General features: G+C 37.5%; 3 protein-coding genes across 4 annotated transcripts; 2 read left to right on the top strand and 1 right to left on the bottom strand.

Moving 5' to 3' along the window:
• The first annotated feature begins 755 nt into the window (after positions 1-755).
• LOC104598980 (uncharacterized protein At4g15970-like) lies at positions 756-11,368 on the top strand. Of its 2 annotated transcripts, none has more exons than XM_010261325.3 (5): positions 756-1,151; positions 5,351-5,716; positions 6,897-7,378; positions 8,357-8,461; positions 10,964-11,368. In XM_010261325.3, exons 1-4 carry the CDS (start codon positions 900-902, stop codon positions 8,409-8,411), a joined length of 1,155 nt encoding a protein of 384 aa, XP_010259627.1. In that variant the 5' UTR covers positions 756-899; the 3' UTR covers positions 8,412-8,461; positions 10,964-11,368. The 2 variants fall into 2 exon arrangements, with proteins under 2 accessions (XP_010259627.1, XP_019053558.1); XM_019198013.2 differs by having other exon boundaries at positions 11,023-11,160.
• A 3,346-nt stretch (positions 11,369-14,714) lies between these two features.
• LOC104598982 (heat shock factor-binding protein-like) lies at positions 14,715-19,833 on the top strand. The gene is made up of 5 exons (XM_010261326.3): positions 14,715-14,852; positions 17,413-17,466; positions 18,114-18,137; positions 18,227-18,269; positions 19,436-19,833. The coding sequence occupies exons 1-5, from the start codon at positions 14,730-14,732 to the stop codon at positions 19,579-19,581; spliced, it is 390 nt and encodes a 129-aa protein (XP_010259628.2). The 5' UTR covers positions 14,715-14,729; the 3' UTR covers positions 19,582-19,833.
• Positions 19,834-21,687: 1,854 nt separating this feature from the next.
• On the bottom strand, positions 21,688-22,377 carry LOC148801789 (rapid alkalinization factor-like). Its single transcript, XM_088902304.1, has one exon. It carries the CDS (start codon positions 22,256-22,258, stop codon positions 21,908-21,910), a length of 351 nt encoding a protein of 116 aa, XP_088758430.1. The 5' UTR covers positions 22,259-22,377; the 3' UTR covers positions 21,688-21,907.
• Positions 22,378-22,747: the final 370 nt, after the last annotated feature.

Genomic DNA, 22,747 nt, shown 5'->3' with positions numbered 1-22,747 from the left:
GTGTCAATGATTCGGTTAACCGAACCATGGCACTTTTTTGTAAACCGAACCGGTTTTTCCAATTCTCCAAACCGAAACTGAGTCGGTACCACCGGTTAACCGGTCCGTTGGTTTCAGTTTTTGACCAGTTCGATTCTTTGGTTTTTAGGTTTTTTATATTTATAATATATATTATACAAATATATGTATAATATTATATTATAAATATTTGAAATATATATATATATATAATATTTATAAATAGATCATTATAAATATAATATAAGTATATATTTTTGTATATAATGAATATATATAATACATAGAAAATATGTGACATATTAAAAATATATATATAAATATATATACCGGTCGGTTTAATCGGTTTTTTGTAGATTAACCAAAAACCGAACCAATCCTTCAATTTTTCAAAAATCTTGAACTGAAACCGAACCGATTGTTTCGGTTAACCGCATTTTGTAATTTGGTTTTTTCGATTCGGTTCGATTTTTCGGTTTTTCATCAACACCCCTACGGGCCGGAGATCCGGAGTCATTGGTAGGGTGTTGAACATATTTTTGTTGGCAGGTGATCGGAACTCGTTTTAGAGAGTGGGCATACGAGATTGGATGGAATTCTCTAAAGCCTCCGGTCCGTTGAAAATTTTTCCGAAACTCTCGATTCCGGATATCTCTGAGATACCGAAAATATTGTTTATACCTAACGGATGTAAATGCAGTAGTAATTTTCTAAATTATTAGATCACCTCAGCTAGCTCGTCGTGCGCGTCTCTGTCGGAGCCAATGGCGTCATCGACGAATTAACAAGTAGAGAGGAAAGTCTTCTCACTAGCTAACCGTTACCGTGTTTCATAAGCAGAGAGAGAGAGAGAGAGAGAGAGAGAGAATTCTGAATTCCTGATGTTCGAAAGAGTTCTCACTGGGATCGCAATGAACCGCTCTACCGTTGGAAACCCATCCGAAATATCGCCGGATTCCGGCTCTCTCGTCCGTCGAATACTGACGGGTATGATTCTCTTCGCTGCAGTGGCATTAACTTGTCTTGTTCTCTATATTGCGGTGGTCAATCCCGACGGAGTTCTTCCTCGCCCTTTCGGTGCCTCTTCCACTATTGACCAAACCTTCTCCTTCCACACCGTCGATTCGTCTCCGGTCAGTTTCTACGTCTTTTCTTTGAATACATATCATGTAAACCAATTTTTGTTCGAAATTGTATTCTTAATTCTTTTAGTTTTAGCGATTAAAAGCGAGTGAATTGAAGGTTCGTGAAATATAATCGATCCTTTATTACTTTTGCTGATTTCTTTTGTTATCATTTTGGCTTGACCTCGACGTTGGGATGGGCGGTTAGGAACCGCTCTTACTCTGTTTACTGTGCTGTGGGCTTGTGGCGCGTACTGCGGAGGTGTTGGTTACTGGGTTGTTAGTAAAATTCCTTACTCAGGGACAGAGAATCAGAGAGAGTGTCTCGTGTCTGTTAGCAGAGTCCTGTTCCGGAGATTTGTTTCCATTTTCTCTGCGCATTTCCTGCCGGCCGAAAATACGAGATAGTGTGACTGATCGGAAACCGGCTCCATGTCAACTAGATCTAACAATTCACAAGCTTTTTGTTTTTGGGGTGACAACAAAGCTCTGCAGTCCAGTCGGGAGACTATCTAAAACCGACAGGAGATAGATAGCTCTTTCACTGAACCGAGCTTCTTCTGAGTTTTTTGCCGCTGGGGTTAGGAGATGCGGTGGGGGAGCTAGACGTCGACATTTATCTGGACACGATCTGAGTTTCTGAGAGTCATGTTGAGGTCTGCCGAGTCGCTCCTCGACCTGACTCGGTCACGCAAATTCTATCTCATCAGTCGCCAGTCGCGTATTTTTTTTCATGGACCCATCACTGGCCAGTCTGGGATTTTCTCCTATTTTCCACCCTTTTCTAAGGATCCAATTCGTTTTGAATCTTTTGATTCAAGAGTTTTAGTTACTTTCCAATTTTAGGCCTATATTATTAATAAAATTACGACCATTTTATCATTTGTATTTTAAAAAGGAATGGGGTATACATGTCTTTTTATAAATAATATAAAAATAAGTTATAAAATGACTATAAATAAATAAATGGGATCATATTTGAATTTGGATTGGAGCATATATAATCCGGTCCATTTGTACGCCAAATAGGCCCCTTAGTTTTGACCCTTTTCTAGGTAAATCACTTACCCGCTAAACGCATTCGCTCATATAAGTGCTTTCCATATAATATTTATCCAAACAAGTGTATTTAATAATTTTTTCTATTATATATATATATATATTATTTTTAGAGAGAATGACGGTTGAACCCAGGGTTAGAATTTTTAGGCGCAAATCGGAATTGATGTCAATTTAGGGGTGGGTATTGGTGTTAGAATACCAATACCTCAGGCTCAAATCGGAATTGATGTCAATTTAGGCGCAAATCGGAATTGATGTCAATTCAGAAATATGCATTGGGCTTGTCTATACTTTTCTATTGTTTTTTTTATCATTTATTTATTAAGCATTTTTGTCGTATTAAATTTTAACAACTTTCTTTCAAAGTAGAAAAGTAATATTTTAGGATAAACTGCTAAAAAACTTGGAAAAAATATGAAAAGTTTGATCACCTTTTTTATTAATCAACTTCCCCTCCAAAATTTACCGGTAAACAATATGAATTTCCGGTAACCCTCCAAAATAATATGAATTTCCAATACTTCCAAGTTACATCCATTGGGGTTTAGACTGCGTCGTCTTTGAAAAGTCAAAACTGGTTGGATATAGATTCAGACGGCATAGAATATTGAAAACTTGAAATCGTTTTCATTTTTTCGTTGGTTCGGATTGGACGGCTGATTGGATATCATATTACATCAAGTAAAATGAACCCATAAGTGATTTTAAGACTTTCTGATTGTCTTATTTGTTTTGTAAGTCTTATATTTACAAACATTTGGTCTGCATTGGTCTGATGTTTGGATTGAAGACTTGAAGTATTGAACTCTTAAATAAGCTAAGGTCTTACTGATGTTGAGGATCCTTGGTGATCTGGGCATGGGCTCAACACCTCAGGCTCGAATCGAGCTCGTGGGCCCAAAAATAGGTGGGCCTCTTTAAAGACTCTGTAGTAGCTACTAATTTTCATTCACATGCACTTTACAATGGGAATCCTGTAATTAACTGTCTCATGGCTTAGCTTATTTGTGCAACAAATTTTATTTGCATTGTTGTAAATGCATGAGAGTGTAAATTCTGTTTTATTTTTATTTCGATTTAATTTGGAAGGAGTGCTAATACAAATATGTTTAGTGTAAATACAAGTTTAGAAATACAAAATACAGGGAATTGTGGTGTATGTATTTATATTTACACTGTTTCCAAACTATGCCTTTGTAATTGACCTTATCTTAATTGTTTGTGAAATGTAAAAAAAAAGGGGTAATAGCATATAAGGGCAATTTTTGGGGTTTAATATCAATAAAAGTAATATTTAAAAAAAAATCAAAAATATGTTAACTTTTTAAAAATAATATCAATAAAGGGTAAAAACACTGTTCATCATCTTCTTCTTGCCATTTGTTCACCAGCACCGCCGCCTGCCGTCGTACGCCACCACCCGCCATCGCTATCTGTTGCCGCCTCCGTCTCCGAAAACATTGCCAGAGGTAGAGGTAGCGGCGGCGACGCTGGTGGTCATTCCTCTGCCCAGTGCCGTCGCCGCTGCCACCTCTGTCTCCACCCACCTCCGACAATGTTGTCGGAGGTAGAGGCGGAGGTGGGCAGAGGTGGCGGCGTTGGGTAGAGAAATGACCACCAACACCGCCGCCGCCACCTCTGCCTTCGGCCACTTCCGGCAACGTTGTTGGAGGCGGAGGCGGGCGGCAGCAGACGGCAGTGGCGGGCGGCGGCGCTGGTGAACAAATGGCAAGAAGAAGATAATGAACAATGTTTTTGCCCTTTATTGATATTATTTTTAAAAAGTTAACCTATTTTTGAAATTTTTTAAAAATATTATTTTTATTGATATTAAACCCCAAAAGTTACCCTTATATGCTATTGTCCCAAAAGAAAAAAACTAAGAAAGTGATACTCCCTACCTTACATGAAAGAGAATGAATGTGCACATTTTGCAACAGTTTTTTAGACGAAAAATTTACATTGCCAATGGATGCAAATAAAACAAAAAGTATATACTTTGAATCAGATAAAAGTGTAAATCATAATTATAAAGTAACATATGCAAAATTGAATTGGGCACAAAATCTGTATTGGATTTAGATTTGCACTACAAACAAACAAATCCATTGGCTGCGTTCGTTTTCGGTGTAAATGCGAATCAATGTAAAACTCCATCGTCGGTTCACATTTACAAGCATTTGTTTTCAGTGTAAATATGAACCAGTGTTTTAAAAGGCGTGGGAGGTGTATGCCTGGAGGCACACTTCCAAGCGAGACACTCCCAAAACGCCCTAGAGCGTATGCCAGAGGCGTACGCCTCAAGTGCAAGAGGCGCTTTTTTCATGAGGCATGTTAGAGGCATACGCCTCAAGTGCAAGAGGCGCTTTTTTCATGAGGCATGTTAGAGGCATACGCCTCATGTGCCTCATGCACATCTTATATGAAAAGATAGGAAAAAAAAAAGAAAAAAAAGAAAAAGAGAAGGGAAAGAAAAAGAAAAAAAAAAGAAAAAAAAAAGAGAAAAGGAAAGGGAAGGGAAGGGAAGGGAAAAAAAGATAAGGGGAAAGAAAGTGGCTTGCCCCCAGCCCCCCTCCCCTCCGCCCCTTTCAATTAATGTTATGCATCTTTATTTTTCTTAATATAAAAGATTTTTATTAAAAAAAAAAAAACAAAGAGATCCCCCTTCCTCCTAACCCCTCTCCTCCTTAAGCCTCCTTATGTTTGGGAGGCTTATGCCTCACGCCTCTAGGTAGTGGAATGCCTTGGCATTTTAAAATATTGATACAAACCAGTATAAAACTCCACACCTGGTCCATATTTTCACGTGTTTGTTTCTAGTGCAAAGTTTATATAAAAAATCAATGTAAACCTTCTAATCGGTTGACTTTTCCATCGATTATCACATAAAAAAAGCTCCAATGGACCATAAGATTCTAAACCCATCGATTGACTTTTCCAAGAAGTGAGGTTTACATTGATGGTTTTTCGGCCGAAAACAAATGCAGCCATAGGTACACATTATATGACCATTTGGGTTGTGGATTTCAATTCCTGATTGCTTGATATGGGTGATTATCTGCTCTATGGTGGATTCATTTGCAAGAAGATTTTAGAACATAACAGAAAATTTGCCCCTTTTATTGAAATGAGATACACTTTTGTAGGATGATGAGGAAACAAGTCTAGAAAGAATTTTGAAGGCAGCAGCCATGGAGGATGGAACTGTCATCTTAACTACCTTAAATGAAGCATGGGCAGCACCTGGCTCAATTATCGATCTCTTTATTGATAGCTTCCGAGTAGGAGATCGAACCAGTTGGCTTCTGAAGCATTTGGTAGTTGTTGCTCTGGATCAAGAGGCATACACTCGTTGTTTGGTGATACATACCCACTGCTTTGCTCTTGTAACTCAAGGGTCAAATTTCACTGGAGAAGCTTATTTCATGACATCTGATTACTTGGAAATGATGTGGAGAAGGATTGATTTTCTAAGATCTGTTCTTGAGATGGGTTACCACTTTATTTTCACGGTACTTTCTTTATTCTCTTGCTTTATGGAATCATACACATTTAAGGCTGTTTCTCTCTTATTTTGCCTAAGTTTTAAGTTCAATGTTTGAGATTTGTGCATACACATTTCTTAAGTTGATTTCATCTTGTTTGATTAATTGGTTTCAGTTAGTACTTTTTCTTTTTCTTTTTTTTTTAATTTCAAATTTTATATTTGAATCAATTGCTAGCTGTTAGTTTGCAGTGCAAATATGGAATGAATACAAATTTTGCACCTTGTTCACTTTTGATTTGTGTTTATAACTATAATTTATACAAAGTTTGTATTTTTTTTTATCTCATTTGCACTCATTAGCAGTGCAAAGTTTACATCCCAGAAACCGATACAAAATTTCTTTACCTTCTTCATACTTCAATTCTCTCTCATATCAAGTGGGAATAACACCATCTTGCTTCCTACCACACTCCCAGACAAATAATTCTCCTCTCTCCATTATCTTTCATATAGAATGGGAAACATTTCATCTTACTTCCTATTGTACAAGCAAAACAAAGTCAAATCTAGGAATGGCAATGGGGCGGGGCACCCCCTCCCAGTCCCTGCCCCGAAGTCACGATACCTTTCCTGAACCCGCCTCGCCACCGAGCATCCATTTCTCATCGGGGCCGGGGAATTTCCAAATTTTCCCCGCTCCAAGGCAATTACTTAAAAATTATCTATGTTATGGACAATTTATACATAGGATATAGGAATTTGGGGGTAATTTAGAATTGAATTATAATACTTTAGGGGTAATTCAAAAATAACATTATGGGATCCTAAGATTTTAAAAATTTAGGGAAAATTTAGAGATATTTTTAATATCAATGTTAAACCTAGAGATATTTTACTAATTTACCTTCGAGTTCGGGAATTATATACAAAATCTATCCCCGCCCCGTACTCGATTCGGGGAAAAATTATTTTCCCTATCCCCGCTCCGCCCTTATTTAGGGTCGGGGAAAACCCGCCCCGTTCGGAGTGGGGCGGGGCGGGGCGGGCCCTCGGTTTTACGGGAAAAATTGCCATCCCTAGTCAAATCTAAAAAAAAAAATCCATAATTTGCACTCCTTAGTTGTTTATACCAGTACAAATAAACAAACTGAGCCTTTATAAATTTTAACTCATTTTGATTACATTTGTTTGGTTTCCCCTTTCAGGATGCTGATATAATGTGGTTCCGCAACCCATTTCCACACTTCTATCCGGATGCAGATTTCCAAATAGCATGTGATAACTTCATGGGCAACCCAAGTGATTTAAGCAACAGACCAAACGGAGGATTTAACTATGTCAAGTCCAATAAGCGAACTATAGAATTCTATAAATTTTGGTACTCCTCAAGAGAGACCCATCCAGGGTATCATGATCAGGATGTGCTGAACATGATAAAATTTGATCCTTTCATCACCCAGATTGGATTGAAGATGATGTTTTTGGATACTGCTTACTTTGGAGGGTTTTGTGAGCCTAGCAGAGATCTGAATCTGGTCTGTACAATGCATGCAAATTGTTGTTATGGCCTGGATAGTAAACTCATTGATCTCAGAATTATGATTGAGGATTGGAGAAAATATGTGTCTTCTCCACCAAATATGAAGGCCTCCAGTTTGCAATTCTGGAGGGTCCCACATAATTGCAGGTGCCATCCACAACTTTGGACTTTGTGCTCATTAACCTATCTATTCTTTTTAGAATTCAACTACGATGCATTCATTGATATTGGTTGCACTTTAAATTTAGATCTCAATCAATCCTTATGGGTGTCTATGAAAAATTGAAAAATCGAATCAAATCAAATCGAAAAATGTAGTTAATTAAACTGATTAGATTAGTTTGTTTTTGGTTTGGTATTTTTGAAAAAAAAAAGAATTGTTTCGATTTTTGGTTAATTTACAAAAAAAATGACGATTAATCGAATTGACCGGTATATATTATTTTATATATTTTTAATATATATCACATATTTTTATAATATTTATAATATGTTATATATTATTTATTATTTATAATATAATATTATACATATATTTATATAATATATTATAAATATAAAAAACTAAAGAACCAAACCGAAGGACTAGTTAATCGATGGTATCGATTTGGAGAAATGGAAAAACATGTGGTATTGGTTCGGTTTGTAAAAATTGCCTATGATTCGGTTAACTGAACCGTGGACACCCCTATCAATCATGTTAAAGTTTATTTACTTTTCACGGGTTCATGTTTTACTATTCAGTCCACCTCTAGAAATCTTAGCTCCATTGTACAAGTGGAATGAATCCTGACCGTGGATCAATGCCAAATCCATAAGCAGGATGCGATTTATAAGGGGCTACTAATAGACTAGGAGGGGGTTGTAATTTGAAATTTCTGAGGAAAAATAGAGTCTACTTATCCCTATAAATTATATCTTTACGTTTAACAAAGTATGCTTACCATAGGTTCACTCAATCACTTCTTTTGCTTCACAGAACAAAGGATGCATAGTAGAGTTTTGCCTTTCTTTTATGTATATGTGTTTATTCATAGATCAAATATCATTCATTATGTTTCATCCTTTTCTTCACCAAAGATGTTTATTACTTGTATTAATTATTTGGTTGGTATGTCCCTCCAGTCTTTCATCTTTCCATCCGCCTCCAAAGAAGAAACAACAAGAGCAGAACGATTGACAATCAGTTACAATGTATCTCATCTTTTCTCAATAGCCAGCTTTGCAAAGGTAAGCTTTTAGCCATTTTATGGATGATTTCCATTGATTTTTTTTTTCCCTGTGAATATCTGTCATAATTTCAAATATTAAAAAACATTTAAGAGTTTAGCTACGGTGCTTCATTAATATTGGTAGGTAATCGGTAGGTAATCGGTAAAGCCTTTTTTAAGGCTAAACCCAAAACCGTTGGTCTTAAATGTTAAAAAGATGTTTAAACTGAATTTACATCTGTACCCCACAATGCCTCACAACACATCTCAACTTGGGAATGTCTCCCTATGATGTCTTATCATCTTTTGTATTTGTCATCTAGAGATGTTCTCAATACAAGGTCAGAATATGCCACGGGGCATTATGGGGTGCAGATCTGAATTCTTGCAAACTATGGCAGATGTACTTAAATTTTGCCAAAAATTAATCTCTAAATAAATGTAATCAGATTATGCCAATGTTTTGAAAAACGGCTCGAAACCGGAACTGTTTTTGGCCACTGGTTTCTGGGTCGGTGGTTCAATCATCCGGTTCGAACGGATGGTCCATTCTGACAAAATAAATTAAAATTTAAAAACGGCCAAAACCGTTGAATAGGTCGAATGGGTCAACGATTCAACAGCCCGGATTTAATGGGTCATTGACCAATTCAACGGTTTTTGGCTAGGGACTGGGTTTGGGGTAAAACGGAACCAGTTGCCTAGATGGTTTCCGGGCAGAACGGTCCGACCGTCCGGGTCAACAGCGGTTCGAAAACCATATTTTATGCCATTAATAAATAAGAAAATAAAATGCTAAAGAGAGAAATATAGAGTGATACAAACGCTGTTTGACAATAAAATCACCCCCTTCCCCCGTTGTGCGATTTGGTAAATTGACTAAAATAAAATGAAAATTGATGCACGCGTGAGATTTTTGTTGAAGTTTAGAGGCAAGGCTTTCATGTCTTGTTTTGCCCTAAGGGTGGCTTGCTTGCAAACCACATAACCTTTTGGTTGAAATTCTTCTCCAAAGAATCCCCACTATTTGAAAAAGATGAATTTTATGCCATGTTTAGTATGCTAACAACTTATAACTTATTTATATTTGGCATCCAACTTTTTTAATTGTTTATTTTAAAAAATGAACACTCATTTTATATTACGTGTTTGGTGGTGTTTTTCTCCAATAACCACAAATTTCATCAGAAATTATTATTTGAAATCATGCCAATTGCAGCCTAAACTTCTGATATTCTCTGCTTCCAGCCCAAAAGGCTGCAACCGAGGTGGGTATTTGGTTAGTAGTGCGATCCCATGAAACATTTGTGAATTTTATGCTCGTTTTGGAAGGAGTACAAATGCAGACACGTATATAGAGTGCAAAGCCTTATATTTTGTATTATATTCAAACTAAGCTTCAAGGACAAAAAAATTGAGCTACTTTTTCTCTCAATAACACCACAAAATATATTACAGTGGAGTTTTACTCAACATCACCTAACTCGTCCAAAATAATAAATTCCCATAACATAGCCTTAGTTAAAGCCGTGAATCACAACTTAATGTATTGATGTGGCCCCATCTTGAATTGGATGAAGTGGCATTGTGGTGTGGCCACAAAATACATCCAAAGGCCATGATTGTAGGTTTTATATGCCATTGGGCCTAATGGATTCGCCTCGACCAACTTGGCTGTGCCATAAGAGCAGAGTCAGGGGTGGCGGGAGGAGCCATGGCTTCTCTATGCGTTAAAACAAGGTTTAAAAAACTGACTTGTAATTGGAACTGTTCTTCTAGGCATTGGTTTCTGGGTTAATGGTTTGACCGTTTGATTCGAATGGGAAGCCTGTTCTGACAAAAAGTAATTAAAATAAAAAACATTTAAAAACCGTTCAAACGGGTCGATGGTATGTCTGCTCGGGAGTCAATGAGTCATTGATCAATTCAACAATTTGTGGTCAAAGACTGGTTTTAGGGTAAAACAGAACCAGTTGCCTGCACGGTTCCTAAGCCAAACAGTCCGACCATCAGGGTCAACGGTGGTTTGAAAACATTGTGTGAAAAATCCCCATAATAAACACATCACACCATGTATTGACAACATCTCTCAATGAATAACAAAACACAAGAATGGCAGATGTTTCCAATGTCCGGCTATGCGACTGAACATGCTGTAAGGTTCAACATTTTCGAACCACTGTTGACCCGGATGGTCGGACCGTTCGGCCTGGGAACAATCCAGGCAACTAATTCCATTTTACCCAAAACCTGGAATTTGGTTAAAAACCGTTGACTCAGGCGGTCGAACCATCGACCTATTGACCCGTTCAACGGTTTTTAACTATTTTTAATTTTACTGTCAAAACAGGTCGTCCGTTTGAACTGGACGATCGGACTGTTAACCCGGAAATCAGTACCCAGAACGGTTTCATTTCCGGGTCGTTTTTTAAAACGTTGGTAAGGTTGATGTGTGAAACAAATAGGGAGTCATTAGGAAGATTCTTACTTTGATTAATTAATATATTTTTTTCTCTTCCAGGTTGTAAAGGAGTTTTATTAATTTTCTGTTCTGTGATTCATTGTGGATCGTATGAATAGCTGGCCTTTAACAAAGGGAGTCAAGTTTATCATCAATTGCTTCTCTAAAGGCATTAGGGGGAGTGGATGCATTGACGGAGGAAGGAAAGTATTCAAGGGAAGAGTTTTAGCAAATGGACTTTCATATTTCATGTATCATTTGGAAACCCCTCTTCCGGTTCCGCCTTTTGTTGTAACGCACGTCAACGTTTACTGTATAGGAATGTCGAAATTATGGGACATCTTATCTTATTTTGAGGTAGGTGGTAGATGCTTTTCAAGTCTCCCTCTCTCTCTCTCTGTTTGGTATGGAAATTGTTTCTTACGGGTCAGTATATATGATGTTGGTGTTTTGTTCTTTTCTTCACTTTTTCTTGTTTGGTTGAATGATTTAAAACCATTTCTAACAACGCTGAATGCCCTAAATTCTGTGAGAGCAGCTTTTGGAGAAGGTGTTCTACTATGATACCAAAAATCATTGTAATGAATCAACCGGGATCATGAAAGTGTTAATCGCGTGGGGTTTCATCAAAATTCACAAGGGGTTTTAATTGATTAAAGGTCTTTCCAATATCATGTTTTTCCGGCATCATAAAATTTTCCAAAAATATATATAATTTATTTATTTCCTTGTTTACTCTGTCATGGACAATCTATACTACTATTAGAAGTGTGAATGAGAGTGTGGGAATTTTGTTTGATTAGAATATCCCAACTTTTGAATTTGGCCTCTCTAATTGTAAAAACAAAAATGTAATTTGAACAGCCACTTTTTTCTCATTCAAATACCTATCACCAAGTCTTATTTTTAGGGTAATAACTCTCATTCTTTCATTGAATCCTATATTAATTAACCATATTAAAGAGACAAAAGTGTGACAAAGAATAATCATTTTTATGATGATAGAAATAAATTAAAAATTTTAAACCAATTAAAAAATAGAGTTGTTTTCCTATTTGGTGGTGAATCAACAATAGGGGTGCAACTTGGGCAGGCCCAACTTGAGCCCGAACCGGCCTAGCCGGAAATTTTACATGGGCTGGGCTTGGGCCCAAGAAATTGGGCTTTTTTCTTTTGGGGTCGGGTTCGGACTAGCGGACCTAGCCTTTAGGTAGTCCGACCCGGCCCGAGCCTAGCCCAATTATATACATTTATACATATATATGTGTATATATGTAAATGCTGCATATATATTTACATATATATATATATATACATATTTCTATATATAACATTTGTATAAATATTTTGCATACATATTTATATACATACATAAATATATGTATATATATTTGCATAAATACATTTATATATGTACAAATTTAGAGTGGGTTCATTGACCAACCCGAGCTCGGCCCAAGCCCAAGCCCGAGCTTAACCCGAGTGCATCAAATTATAGGGCAGGCTAGGCTCGGGTTGGGAAAATTGGGCTTGACCTCGGGCTTGGACCTTAAGCCCAAATTTTAGGGTCGGGCCTGGGTTGACCATAATCCCGACCCAACCCACCCAACTTGCACCCCTAATCAACAATTCAACTTTAAAAGTATAAAAAGCACAAAAAATTTTATAAAAAACATTTGAGCGCATTTCTAATATCATATATATTCATCATATTAAACAAAAATAAATATTATAAATAAAAATAATTTTATAAACATAAAAATATAAAAAAATATAAAAATTTTTAGAAACATATTATTTACTATTATGTAAAAGTGGTTACAGATAAACACAATTTTTCATTACTCATGTCTGGAAACTAAGTCAAATAATTGTTAACTACAAGCAGTGGTTCATTTGATTCTCCCAATTTGTGAATTGATACACTATAAATAGATGATTAATTTGTATTTTATTGTTAGGTCTGGAGCCAGGTTCAAAGTATAGATCCTACCGTAATATATCAAATTGGTTTTGAGGTTGTCAATACACTGAATATAAGGAGTTAGGAATAAGCCGCAACTTTAAATAACAAGGCGTTGATTAAAACTAATGTAATGTGTTTGAATATCAAACAAGGCGTTGATATTTGTTATTATTGTGCATTTCAAAAAAAATATTTGTTATTATATTTAGGAAAATCTATGATGCGGAAAAGATATGGTACGGGAAGAGTTTTGATTAATTAAAACTCATTCATGAATTTTGATAAATAATACCTAATTCATTATCACGTTTATGATTCTAGTTGATTGATTGGTCAGAAGTTTTTCAGGTATCATATCTCTTCTATATCATAGTCAAACCCATTTTTAGTTGACTGTCATTTTAATACCAGTTGATCGGTTGTATGTTTTTCTAAGCATCATGTCTTTTTACTATCATAGTCGAACCCTTTTCTTCGATAGTAATTATGTGTTAAAAATTCAGCAAAATAACTCTGGATTCTATACATACATTATTTTTTAATGCCCATTAGGTCACTTTATGATACCAATCAACCGATATCATTAATACTTCTCTTTTATCGAAGTGGGTTCTATATATCGCCCTATGAATGAAAATGGAGAGATATTCCCAATGCACAACTATTATGTCCTGTGCCTGTGGATTGAGATGTGGGAACAAGTAGTGGGTAGCAGATCCGAGCCCTAATTTGTCAAAGCCCTTCCAATATGAATTCACATCTGCACCCCATGGGCACATTTCAGCATGCATTGGAAATATCTCCTATACTTGCTATTGGGAGATATTCCCAATACACAGTTAGGGTATGTTGTGGAATACACTCTTTGGGGTGCATATGTGAATTCTTCCGATATCATGTCCTTTCGACGCACTCTGATTTTTGTTTGTATAATGTATCCGAGTCCCCTTTTATTAACTTTTGTTTAAGGCTACAACTTGGGTCGGGTTGGCCCGAACCCAACTCTAACCCAACCTAAAAAAATTGGGTTGGGTTGGGTCGGGTTGATGCTCGAATTAGGGTTGAAATTCATGAACCTGACTTTATTTCAAATTGGGTTAGGGTTGACCCCTTGGGCAACCTGACCTAACCCGAACCTAACTCTATAGTATATGTCATATATAAAGATATGTTATATATATTATATATCATACATTGATTTTTTTTAGATGTACGATAGTTGTATAGCCCTCACTACATACTACCATGTCTTTCTTTTAAGATAATCACTTCACTTAATCTTAAATGAAAAGATTAAAACCTTAATAACATATTTTATGTTTTTTGAATATTTTATTCTCTATGTCCTCTCTAATGTTTGACGCCTATAAAAAATCTATTATAAGTTATAACTCATAGTAAACTATAATCATTTCAAACACTTATTTTTCCATTTTGTACTAAAAGAAGCAATAAAAACATCAACAAACAAATACTAATAAAACATAGGACTAATATATATAGTGAAACATGAGTTAAGATTTGAGATTAAATAGTTTTATGAGATTTTAAGGGATGGGAAGAAGGTTGGATTGGGCCCAACCCAAAGTTGGGTTGGATTAGGGTTGAAGAAATTTAGTTAGGGTTAGGGTTGGATAGATTAGATTGAAGATTGGGTTGGGGGTTTAGAACTTAGTGTTAGGCTAGGGTTGGCCCAAACCGACCTAACCCGGCCCAACTTGCAGCCCTACTTCCGTTTTAGATGATCCCGACCCGGTAATGATCCGAAATGCAAATTATTCAAAGTCCATCCATGATGGCACAGGGGTGATTACGATGTAATATCAGGGGCATTTTTGTATCTGTAGAAATTTCTATTATATGTACGATTATTTCTCCTTCTACAACTCCGCACTCCACAGTGTTAAAGCGAAGTCCAGGCCATCCACCGAGTCTGAAAGCAAGGAGGAAGAGACTAGAGAGAGGTCGCTCGTTATCAAAATGGTAAATTTTCGCATATATTCAATTCCTTTCTGCAGAAACCATCGATCATTTCCGTCTTTTCTTATCCTTTTCTCTATAACTACCGACTAATCATGCCTATCTTCTCTTTAAATTTCCTAGAAACTGTTTGATACATGTGGAATGTCACCTGTACCCAGACTGAGTTAGGGTTTTCAGAAATTTTGGTTATATTTTTCAAAGCCTAGCATCTCCGGTTAATATCCTTGGTCATATTCGAATACTCTCGTTGATGCTCTCTTTTGTATGCTAACTTTCATATTTCCTTCGTTACTTGAATCTCTCTGAATTAGTTATCTCAGTCTTCTCCCATTTACGCATAACTAAACATCCGCTGCGTTTTTGAGCTCCTAAATTGTATGAGGGGTTTTAAAGGAGTAATGATGCCCGCATTGGAGAAGAATGGCGGAAAAGGTGCCTTGATCCTTTCTGGGGCATCCGATGGGATAACTTACTTCGTAACACATGCTTACATACACAATTTATACTTCAGTGCATGAAAACAATGGCATGTCTCAAGCGTCTACATACATTTGTTCAGTCTAATTTGATTGTGATTTGTGGGCTGTCTTCATGGTACTTTTTTGGTTTATTACTTCATTTGTGCTTTGAGGGGAAGTCTTAGTGTTGATTTTTGACGCCATATATCATGTAGCAATTTTGGTATGACAAAGGCCGGCTGTCTTGGATTTGTTATTTCCGGTCAATTACTACGAATGACTTCGTGTCTAGATGTTTAATCTTATTTTCAACTCATTAATTGTGAATAAGCATTACAGGTTGTACCACATTATTTCGTAGTACTGCTTCATTGGAATGTATTCATAGTCTATACACTTGTGATATTTTTAACTTGAAAATAAATAAAATCTTTTGTGGCATTATCCACTTCCCCTCTTTCTTTCCATTTTGTGAAGATGGGTTGAGAAGATATAGTTTAAGAATTAAAGAATTAGGGTTCAGTTTGAAGTGAATTAGAAGGAAAAGCTGCTTGGGTTAGTTACTAACATGAGTACCTTCTGAAACTGAAACCGCCTGAGAAGAAAAGTTTGTTTAAGCAAACTTCTAATTTAATAATAATATGTAGACTTGAATTAGGAAATTGACACAACTAACAATACCCTTTAATACACTAACTACTCATTTAAAAAACTGACATGCAAGAGCTCCATAAACGAAAAACCACCTAAAGAAATTCAAAATATAACTACTAGACATGTAGCATCCAGTCTCCCACAAAACTGACCCTGTCCCCAAGGTCATCATCACCTTGGCTCCCATATTATTACAATGGCTCTACTGACTGGATGAAAGAGTTGAAGCTCAGCCAGTGGGTAGTATGAAAAAAGGCCCATGAAAAATATTCCTAGATTGTTTTTTATTCTGATAAGCTTGTGTGCAACAATTGCACCTTATCTTCTAGAGTTTTTTATGATTATAGAATCAAGTTAGCTTTTTTGTTGTAATATTTCAATACTTTAGCCCAATCATCTTTTTCTATCATGATTTCCTCAGCTTGGTGGCTAGGAGTATAGGTGGCAATGGTGTCTAATGATTTTTGTTTTCCATTGTCATCATTGCTCTTGATGGGTACTATGTTTTGATTAAGGCTCAAAATTTGCTCCAACCTTTTAGGATGCCGTTTCTCTTGAAACTCATAGCTTTTCAGTAGATGCTGGGCCTTTTTTATCTCCTCCATTAGCCCAAGGGTTGTCCACTCTGATACCATTCTATTATGTGCTTTTTTAAGATAGATAAAAAAAAAGAGGTGAAATAGATAAGAGATTCTACTTTGAGGGTGGAAGGCCTCCTAGAATCTCTCAAGAGACCTTTCTTTTGAGACATTGGCTCCTTAGTTCTCCTGCCAATGGATCACTTGCATTTGAATATAGGCTTGATTAGGAAACTAACATAATTAACATTAACTGCATCCTTTAATACACTAACTAGTCAATTAAAAATCGTACATTTAAGAACCCAGTACTCCACGAAACAAAACTATACCTTAAGAAATTTAAAATAAGAATTAACTGCTGCAAACATAACAAATGTTGAAATAATATTTTTATGGGCAACACTGAATGGTGGGAATAAGGCTTGGGGCTTCTGGAATTGAGTTGCTATTCTGTCAAATGCTAGAAATTCTGCTCGTTTGATGCCATAATGTGGCCTCATACACAAAATTCAAATGCTCCAGGTTATATTATAACAGGGTGCATGTTCTGTACTGGCTCCCAACCTAGAAACTTTCATAAGAGGGTAAAAAGGAACTAAAACCAATAAAATTCCTTGGGACAGATCAGCCTGGTTGGATGATCCCAATCATTTTAATTTCTCATTGCAATCATCATTATAGTTATGAATATAATGGGCTTGATAATTGTGGAAAGCAGTTCTTTAGCCACCATCAGCTTGTTTACACTAATGCTTTAAAATTCTGAGCTTGTTTGAGTTCATTATCTTGTTACATACCATGGCCCCTCTTTGGCTATATTCTTTACGTATATGTCGTGCAGTAAGATTTGATTAACTATGGTGGCAGGATGGACATGATTCAGAAGATTCTAAGCAAACCACCGCCGATATGTCTGCTTTTGTAAGTTCTTAAGATTTTATAATGTGAGGGCTTCATTTTTAGGCATCTTATTTCAAGGGTGGAAGGAAAACTTAGTGCTTACTATCTGTTGTTGAGGATGGATTTGGCATGATTTGATTGCACATGCCAGAAGTAGGATGTTCCCTCTATTGATAGTCAACCAGATTTTTATACTTGGTTAGATCTTTGCATTCTTTGCACAGTCAAAAACTTTTGCTAAGGCTCAGTTTGGAAGGAGTACAAATACATAAGAAAGAATACAAAATATAAGGTTTTGCACTCTACATATTTGTATTTGTACTCTTTCCAAACTGAGCCTTAGAAGATATATGGCGTGGGTTATCAAACAATGATTGTTGCCTTGAAGGCACAGTTTTACACATTCTGTTGGTGGTTCTAAAGTTTCTAATCTATTATTTTCTGGAACTTTATTTGCTCCTTTCAATCCTCAAACCAACAACTGTGACTTGGTTAAAGAATATATAACAGATGGAAAATTCCAACAAGTGAAAATCACATTATTTTTTACTTCAAAAATGTCTGGAGGGGGTCTTCTGTTGTGCCTGTATCATGTCTACATGTACTATTTCCTCCAGTTAATTGGTGTATAGCTTTGGCCTAATTGGATCTTCTATTTGGTTTTCCAGGTGCAAAATCTTCTTCAGCAGATGGTGAGTTTCTTTCTTATTTAGTATGCTATTTCTATTTGCTATCCCCATAACCTGTATCCTCTGATTGTGCCTTTGTTATGGTTTTGCAGCAATCTAGGTTCCAGGCAATGTCTGATTCCATTATTACAAAGAATATCCTTTTTCCTTGGTTCAATATTGTGGATAGCCATGGTAGTTTCATGTGTAGAAATCTAGTACATTGGTACATGATAGCCGTACAACTTGTGTCAGTGTCAATCCGAACCCAACCTGGAAAAAGGTTGGGTAGCCGTACAACTTGTGTTAGGGTCGAGGCACTAGTCAACAACCTGACCCAACTGGAAGTCTAGACCTGATATGCTATATTTGTATTGACTTAAATATGTTAATATAGGTATGTATTTATGTATATATGCATGTCTATATAATATAAGAGGGTATGGGGTGGGTATTCTCTAAAATACTACTGCTATTGTATGGGTGGATGGTGGATGTGCATGCTTGTACACATGTTTTGAATTAGGTTCAAGTTTCAACCAAGCAAAATATCTGATCAGGCTGTATTATGATCGAAGACATTAATTTTTTTCTTTGTTGGGGGAGGGGGGTCATGGGGCTCTTCCCAATGGGGGGTTAGCCCGCCCCCCCCCCCCCCCCCCCCCCCTCCAAAGCCATAGCCCCTAACCCAGGTGAAGGCAGAGGACCAATCCATCCCAAATCTCTGTTACAACCAGCCAGCCAGAGACCTTACCAACCGAGCCAATTGGCACTTCCCATTTGGTTGAATGTTGGTTTGGGTTGAGTGTATTTAAAACAGGGCTTTGTTGGGGTTAATCTCAACCGACCAAACTACTTGCGTTGGATGGAGGCTATAAGGAGGAGTCTTTCTCCTGACTCTAATGCCATAAACGTGTTGCATATTCAATGAGTATCGTGATCGTAATTAAGTTGGCCCCTGCATGGTAATTAATGTTTCCATCATTAATTGTCCACTATACACCGTTTCTTTAAATTAGAAGATTGCAAGAAACAGGTAGGTCATTATGTGTAGTATTGAGTCTATTGACGAAAGGGTTGGCCTGCAAGATGCAATGGCAGGTCCCGACTCCTCTTTTGTATGTGTTTTTGTGGCACAAAAATAGCTTCCTTCTGTCATTATTGATGTGAATAGTTGTGATTTTGTGTCCCCTCTTCTGCTTTTGTAATCTGATATGGGATTTATAGGTTATTTCAAGTTATGAATATGTTTTATCTGTCTTTTTGCAACTGGGAATGATGTGAACGAATGAAGGAGCCTGGTTTCTTTAACTAGAAAGCACTCGATGAGATGGGCCAGCGAATAGATGAGCTGGAACAGAGCATCAACGAGCTACGAAATGAGATGGGAACAGAGGGCTCTACTTCTCCCTTGGCCCCTTCCAAGCCAAAGCCAGAAGAGGCCAAATCATCAGATGGTTCAGCATGATTCTAGGATCGTAGTTGTTGTGAATCCAAATGTCGGAGCCCAGCCCCACTACTTTGTGCTCTACAGATCTTAAAGAATTAAATTTGTCTACTTTCTTTTTTCTTTGTTGTTAACGGATGCTGAAAATTTAGAACTGCTAATTATTGTGTTTCATGAGTTTGTGACATAAAGCTTTTCTTTTTCATTTTCAATTTCTGTGACATGAGAGAGAGAGAGAGAGAGAGAGAATCATATGCTGTATTTGTTTTTTCATAGGCGTTGTGGTGTGTGGTTGGTCTGATTCTTGGATTGAAGTGTAGTGGGGGAACGTTGCATGTGGCGATGGGCCTTGCAGCTAATAAAAGTAGAACATCCACTTTGCTTGGGCGAGGGATCTGAGTGAAATTGAATATATGCGCGATAGCCGAAAGTGGAGAAAAGCGTAGGGTATCCTTGCTCAACTTGCAACCTCCGACTCCATCATGCAGATGCAGATGGAACTTGGTGTACTTGGGAACGGAAAAAGGCCCCAGCCCCATGTTCAGCGGTTGGGAAATGTCGGTTAGACCGATGGTTGGGAGTTGGGAGCTACGTCCTGGTGTGTGTGTGTGTGTCCTACTACTAGTCTATCACCAATAACCATTACGTGCATTGTTTCAGAATTCTCAGATGCCCCTAAAGCTGCCTGCACTGCTGTCTGTCCCCACGTCTGCATGTGCAGTGGTGTTGCCCTGTAAAGACTTCATGGGATGGGATGGCAGTCAAATGGCCATGCAGCTGGCCGTGGTTGCTCAAAAATGACACTCCACCCTGGTCGCTGGTCGCTGGTCGGGGTAATGATTATTCAAATCACCCAGGCGCTAGCACTCCTAGGCTTCCTCATTAAGGGCCCGTTTGCCTCATGGGAATAGGGTCTGGAATCTCATTCTCATCTCTGGTGGAAGAATGGCATGCATTCGGAATTTTAACCATATGAGTTAGAATCTAAAATTCATTTTCATCTCTAATTCTCATTCCAGCTTTTAAGCTATGGGAATAGCTCAATTCAATTTCTAAGGATTTTAAGTTACAATTGTAAATCAAACAGGCCATAACAGTTTGCACTTTGCAAGATCATTTTGGGTTGGCTGGCAATTATATATAGGAAACATAGGTGGAGACTGGGGAGCCACTGCCCACCACAGCTGGCTTTGATTTGATTATGGAGTCTGTAACGTAATACCTCCATTATTATCATTCATCAACCCCACCACCACCAATGCACAACAATGTTTTAAGCCCCCTGCTCTACACGCTCCGCCTTAATAATCATGCCATCCTCGTGAAAGCCTTCACTTGCCACAGATTTCAACCGTTGATTCTTGAGCGCAATTTTGTGATTTGAATTCTAAACGGTTGGCCCACTGCCCACCCTTCATCACCACCATCCAATTTTCAAGCACATTACCCATAACAAAAACAAAAAGTGTTTGTTTGTATCAAAAACTCTTCTTTCATTTCTTTATCTCTACTGCACAGGATCCAAACTCAAAAGTCGCTTCTTCATCTCTCTTCATCACATACCATTTGTTTGAAAATATCTTTACCAATTTTCTTTTCGAAAGACGAATTTGTGGCGTGAATGCGTCCTTCTGGTCATGATTTTTCAAAAGTCATTTTACTTGAGACGGAAGAAATCTGCCTTTTTCTCCTGCTGCCTTCCTATTCCTTTCTTCACAAAACCTTTCTACCTTGATACTTTGGAAAAGGAAAGATGGGTATTTCATATTTGACAACAACAATTCCAATTTCAAACTCGATCACATAAAGTTAGGGTTCCAAAAAGAAAATACTAGTTACAGCGCGATCAGTAAAAGTCCAGAACCAAAGGAAATGACATTAATAGACCAAAACAGAGCACAGCTTCATCTGAAAAGCCGAATAAAGAATGAGTACGGAAGGAGACCAACCAGAGAGAGAGAGCTTGGTCGTTATTGAATTGATCTCTGTTTTTTCAACCGTTTGATATGCGTTTTACGAGTTCCAATGACCCATAAATTCCTTTACCAACCAGAGCAAAAGCAACCCAGAATTAAAAAAAAAAAAAAGGAAAAGAAACAGAAGAAGAAATATCAAATACCCAGGAGATAAGAGATGAATCAAATATATATAAGTAAATAATAATTGTGAAGAAAAAAAAAGGAAAGAATTGTTTACACACAAACAGTCAATTATGATTATAGAAAGATCCCATGTAAATTCAAACAACGACCGACACCAGCTTCCTCCTCACCCACCATGTATACCGCATATTCCCAAGTAAATCCCAGGAAAGAAAAGAAGAGGAATAAATCAGAAAAAGAAAGAACTAACGCCGGCATCGGGTAATGGCGCTGCAACCGCGGTTGTAAGGATTGGCTTGAGCTCCGGGCTTGCAATTGTAGTAAGATGCGCCGCGTCGGGAGCAGGGTACAGTGTTTCGCTGCAGAGCTCCGTAGCTTATGTACTGGTTGGTCGCTAGAATGCGCCGGCTGATCTCGGAGTCCATCCCGAATTCGTCGTCGGCGTCCATGCATTCCCCCATCGAGCCCTGGCAGGTTGATATCGTCGGCAGCCAACCCAATTGGTGCTCTCCACTGGCATCAACGGCGGAGGACGATATAATCACAGCCGTGACGAAGACGCCGATTATCAAAAGAAACCCATGAGAAATCGCCATTATCGTCGTCGTGAATCAGCTCAGCTCGCTCTTTTTTTTCTTCCCTTCTCTCTTTCTCTCTCTCTCTAGCTTTTCTTGTCTTCTCTCTCCTTCACCGGCGCAGTGACAAGATGCAGGGTAGGCAGGGTCATGTGTTATAACATGGGTCCATGAAACAATTTGACACTGATTTCATGGATTATTTACGAAAATGGCACTTGGTGTTCCATCATTCCAAGGTCTACACTGTTATTTATTATTTTATTTATTTCAGCGTTGTTCTCGAAGAAAGAAACGCAGATAACTGTGAATTTTGATTGGTGGGTCCTGCTTCGAGATTAACAACTAAACGCTGCCTCTTAAATGGGCCTAGATTTATGGATCAACGTAGATAAAATATTATCTTTTTATCCCAAAATAGAGTTTTTTTTTAGGATAAATTACAAAAATTCCTGAATTTTATTTGCTACGACCCTTGAACTTTCAATTTGCAAAAGTATCCTGAGTCAA

Source organism: Nelumbo nucifera, chromosome 3 (genome assembly GCF_055504915.1).
Source record: "Nelumbo nucifera cultivar China Antique chromosome 3, China Antique-T2T, whole genome shotgun sequence".
NCBI classification, from domain to species: domain Eukaryota; kingdom Viridiplantae; phylum Streptophyta; class Magnoliopsida; order Proteales; family Nelumbonaceae; genus Nelumbo; species Nelumbo nucifera.
Note: the sequence above shows the minus strand (reverse complement) of the source record. Positions and strands in the feature narration are given on the sequence as shown.

What these genes read in the sequence shown, in the direction of transcription:
- LOC148801789 (XM_088902304.1), bottom strand. Translation starts at nt 22,258, where the DNA reads ATGGCGATTTCTCATGGGTTTCTTTTGATAATCGGCGTCTTCGTCACG.
- LOC104598980 (XM_010261325.3), top strand. Translation starts at nt 900, where the DNA reads ATGTTCGAAAGAGTTCTCACTGGGATCGCAATGAACCGCTCTACCGTT. An exon ending in ACACCGTCGATTCGTCTCCG is followed by an intron (nt 1,152 to 5,350) that starts GTCAGTTTCTAC and finishes ACACTTTTGTAG; the next exon opens with GATGATGAGGAAACAAGTCT. An exon ending in GTTACCACTTTATTTTCACG is followed by an intron (nt 5,717 to 6,896) that starts GTACTTTCTTTA and finishes TTCCCCTTTCAG; the next exon opens with GATGCTGATATAATGTGGTT.
- LOC104598982 (XM_010261326.3), top strand. Translation starts at nt 14,730, where the DNA reads ATGTACGATTATTTCTCCTTCTACAACTCCGCACTCCACAGTGTTAAA. An exon ending in GGTCGCTCGTTATCAAAATG is followed by an intron (nt 14,853 to 17,412) that starts GTAAATTTTCGC and finishes CTATGGTGGCAG; the next exon opens with GATGGACATGATTCAGAAGA. An exon ending in AAAATCTTCTTCAGCAGATG is followed by an intron (nt 18,138 to 18,226) that starts GTGAGTTTCTTT and finishes ATGGTTTTGCAG; the next exon opens with CAATCTAGGTTCCAGGCAAT.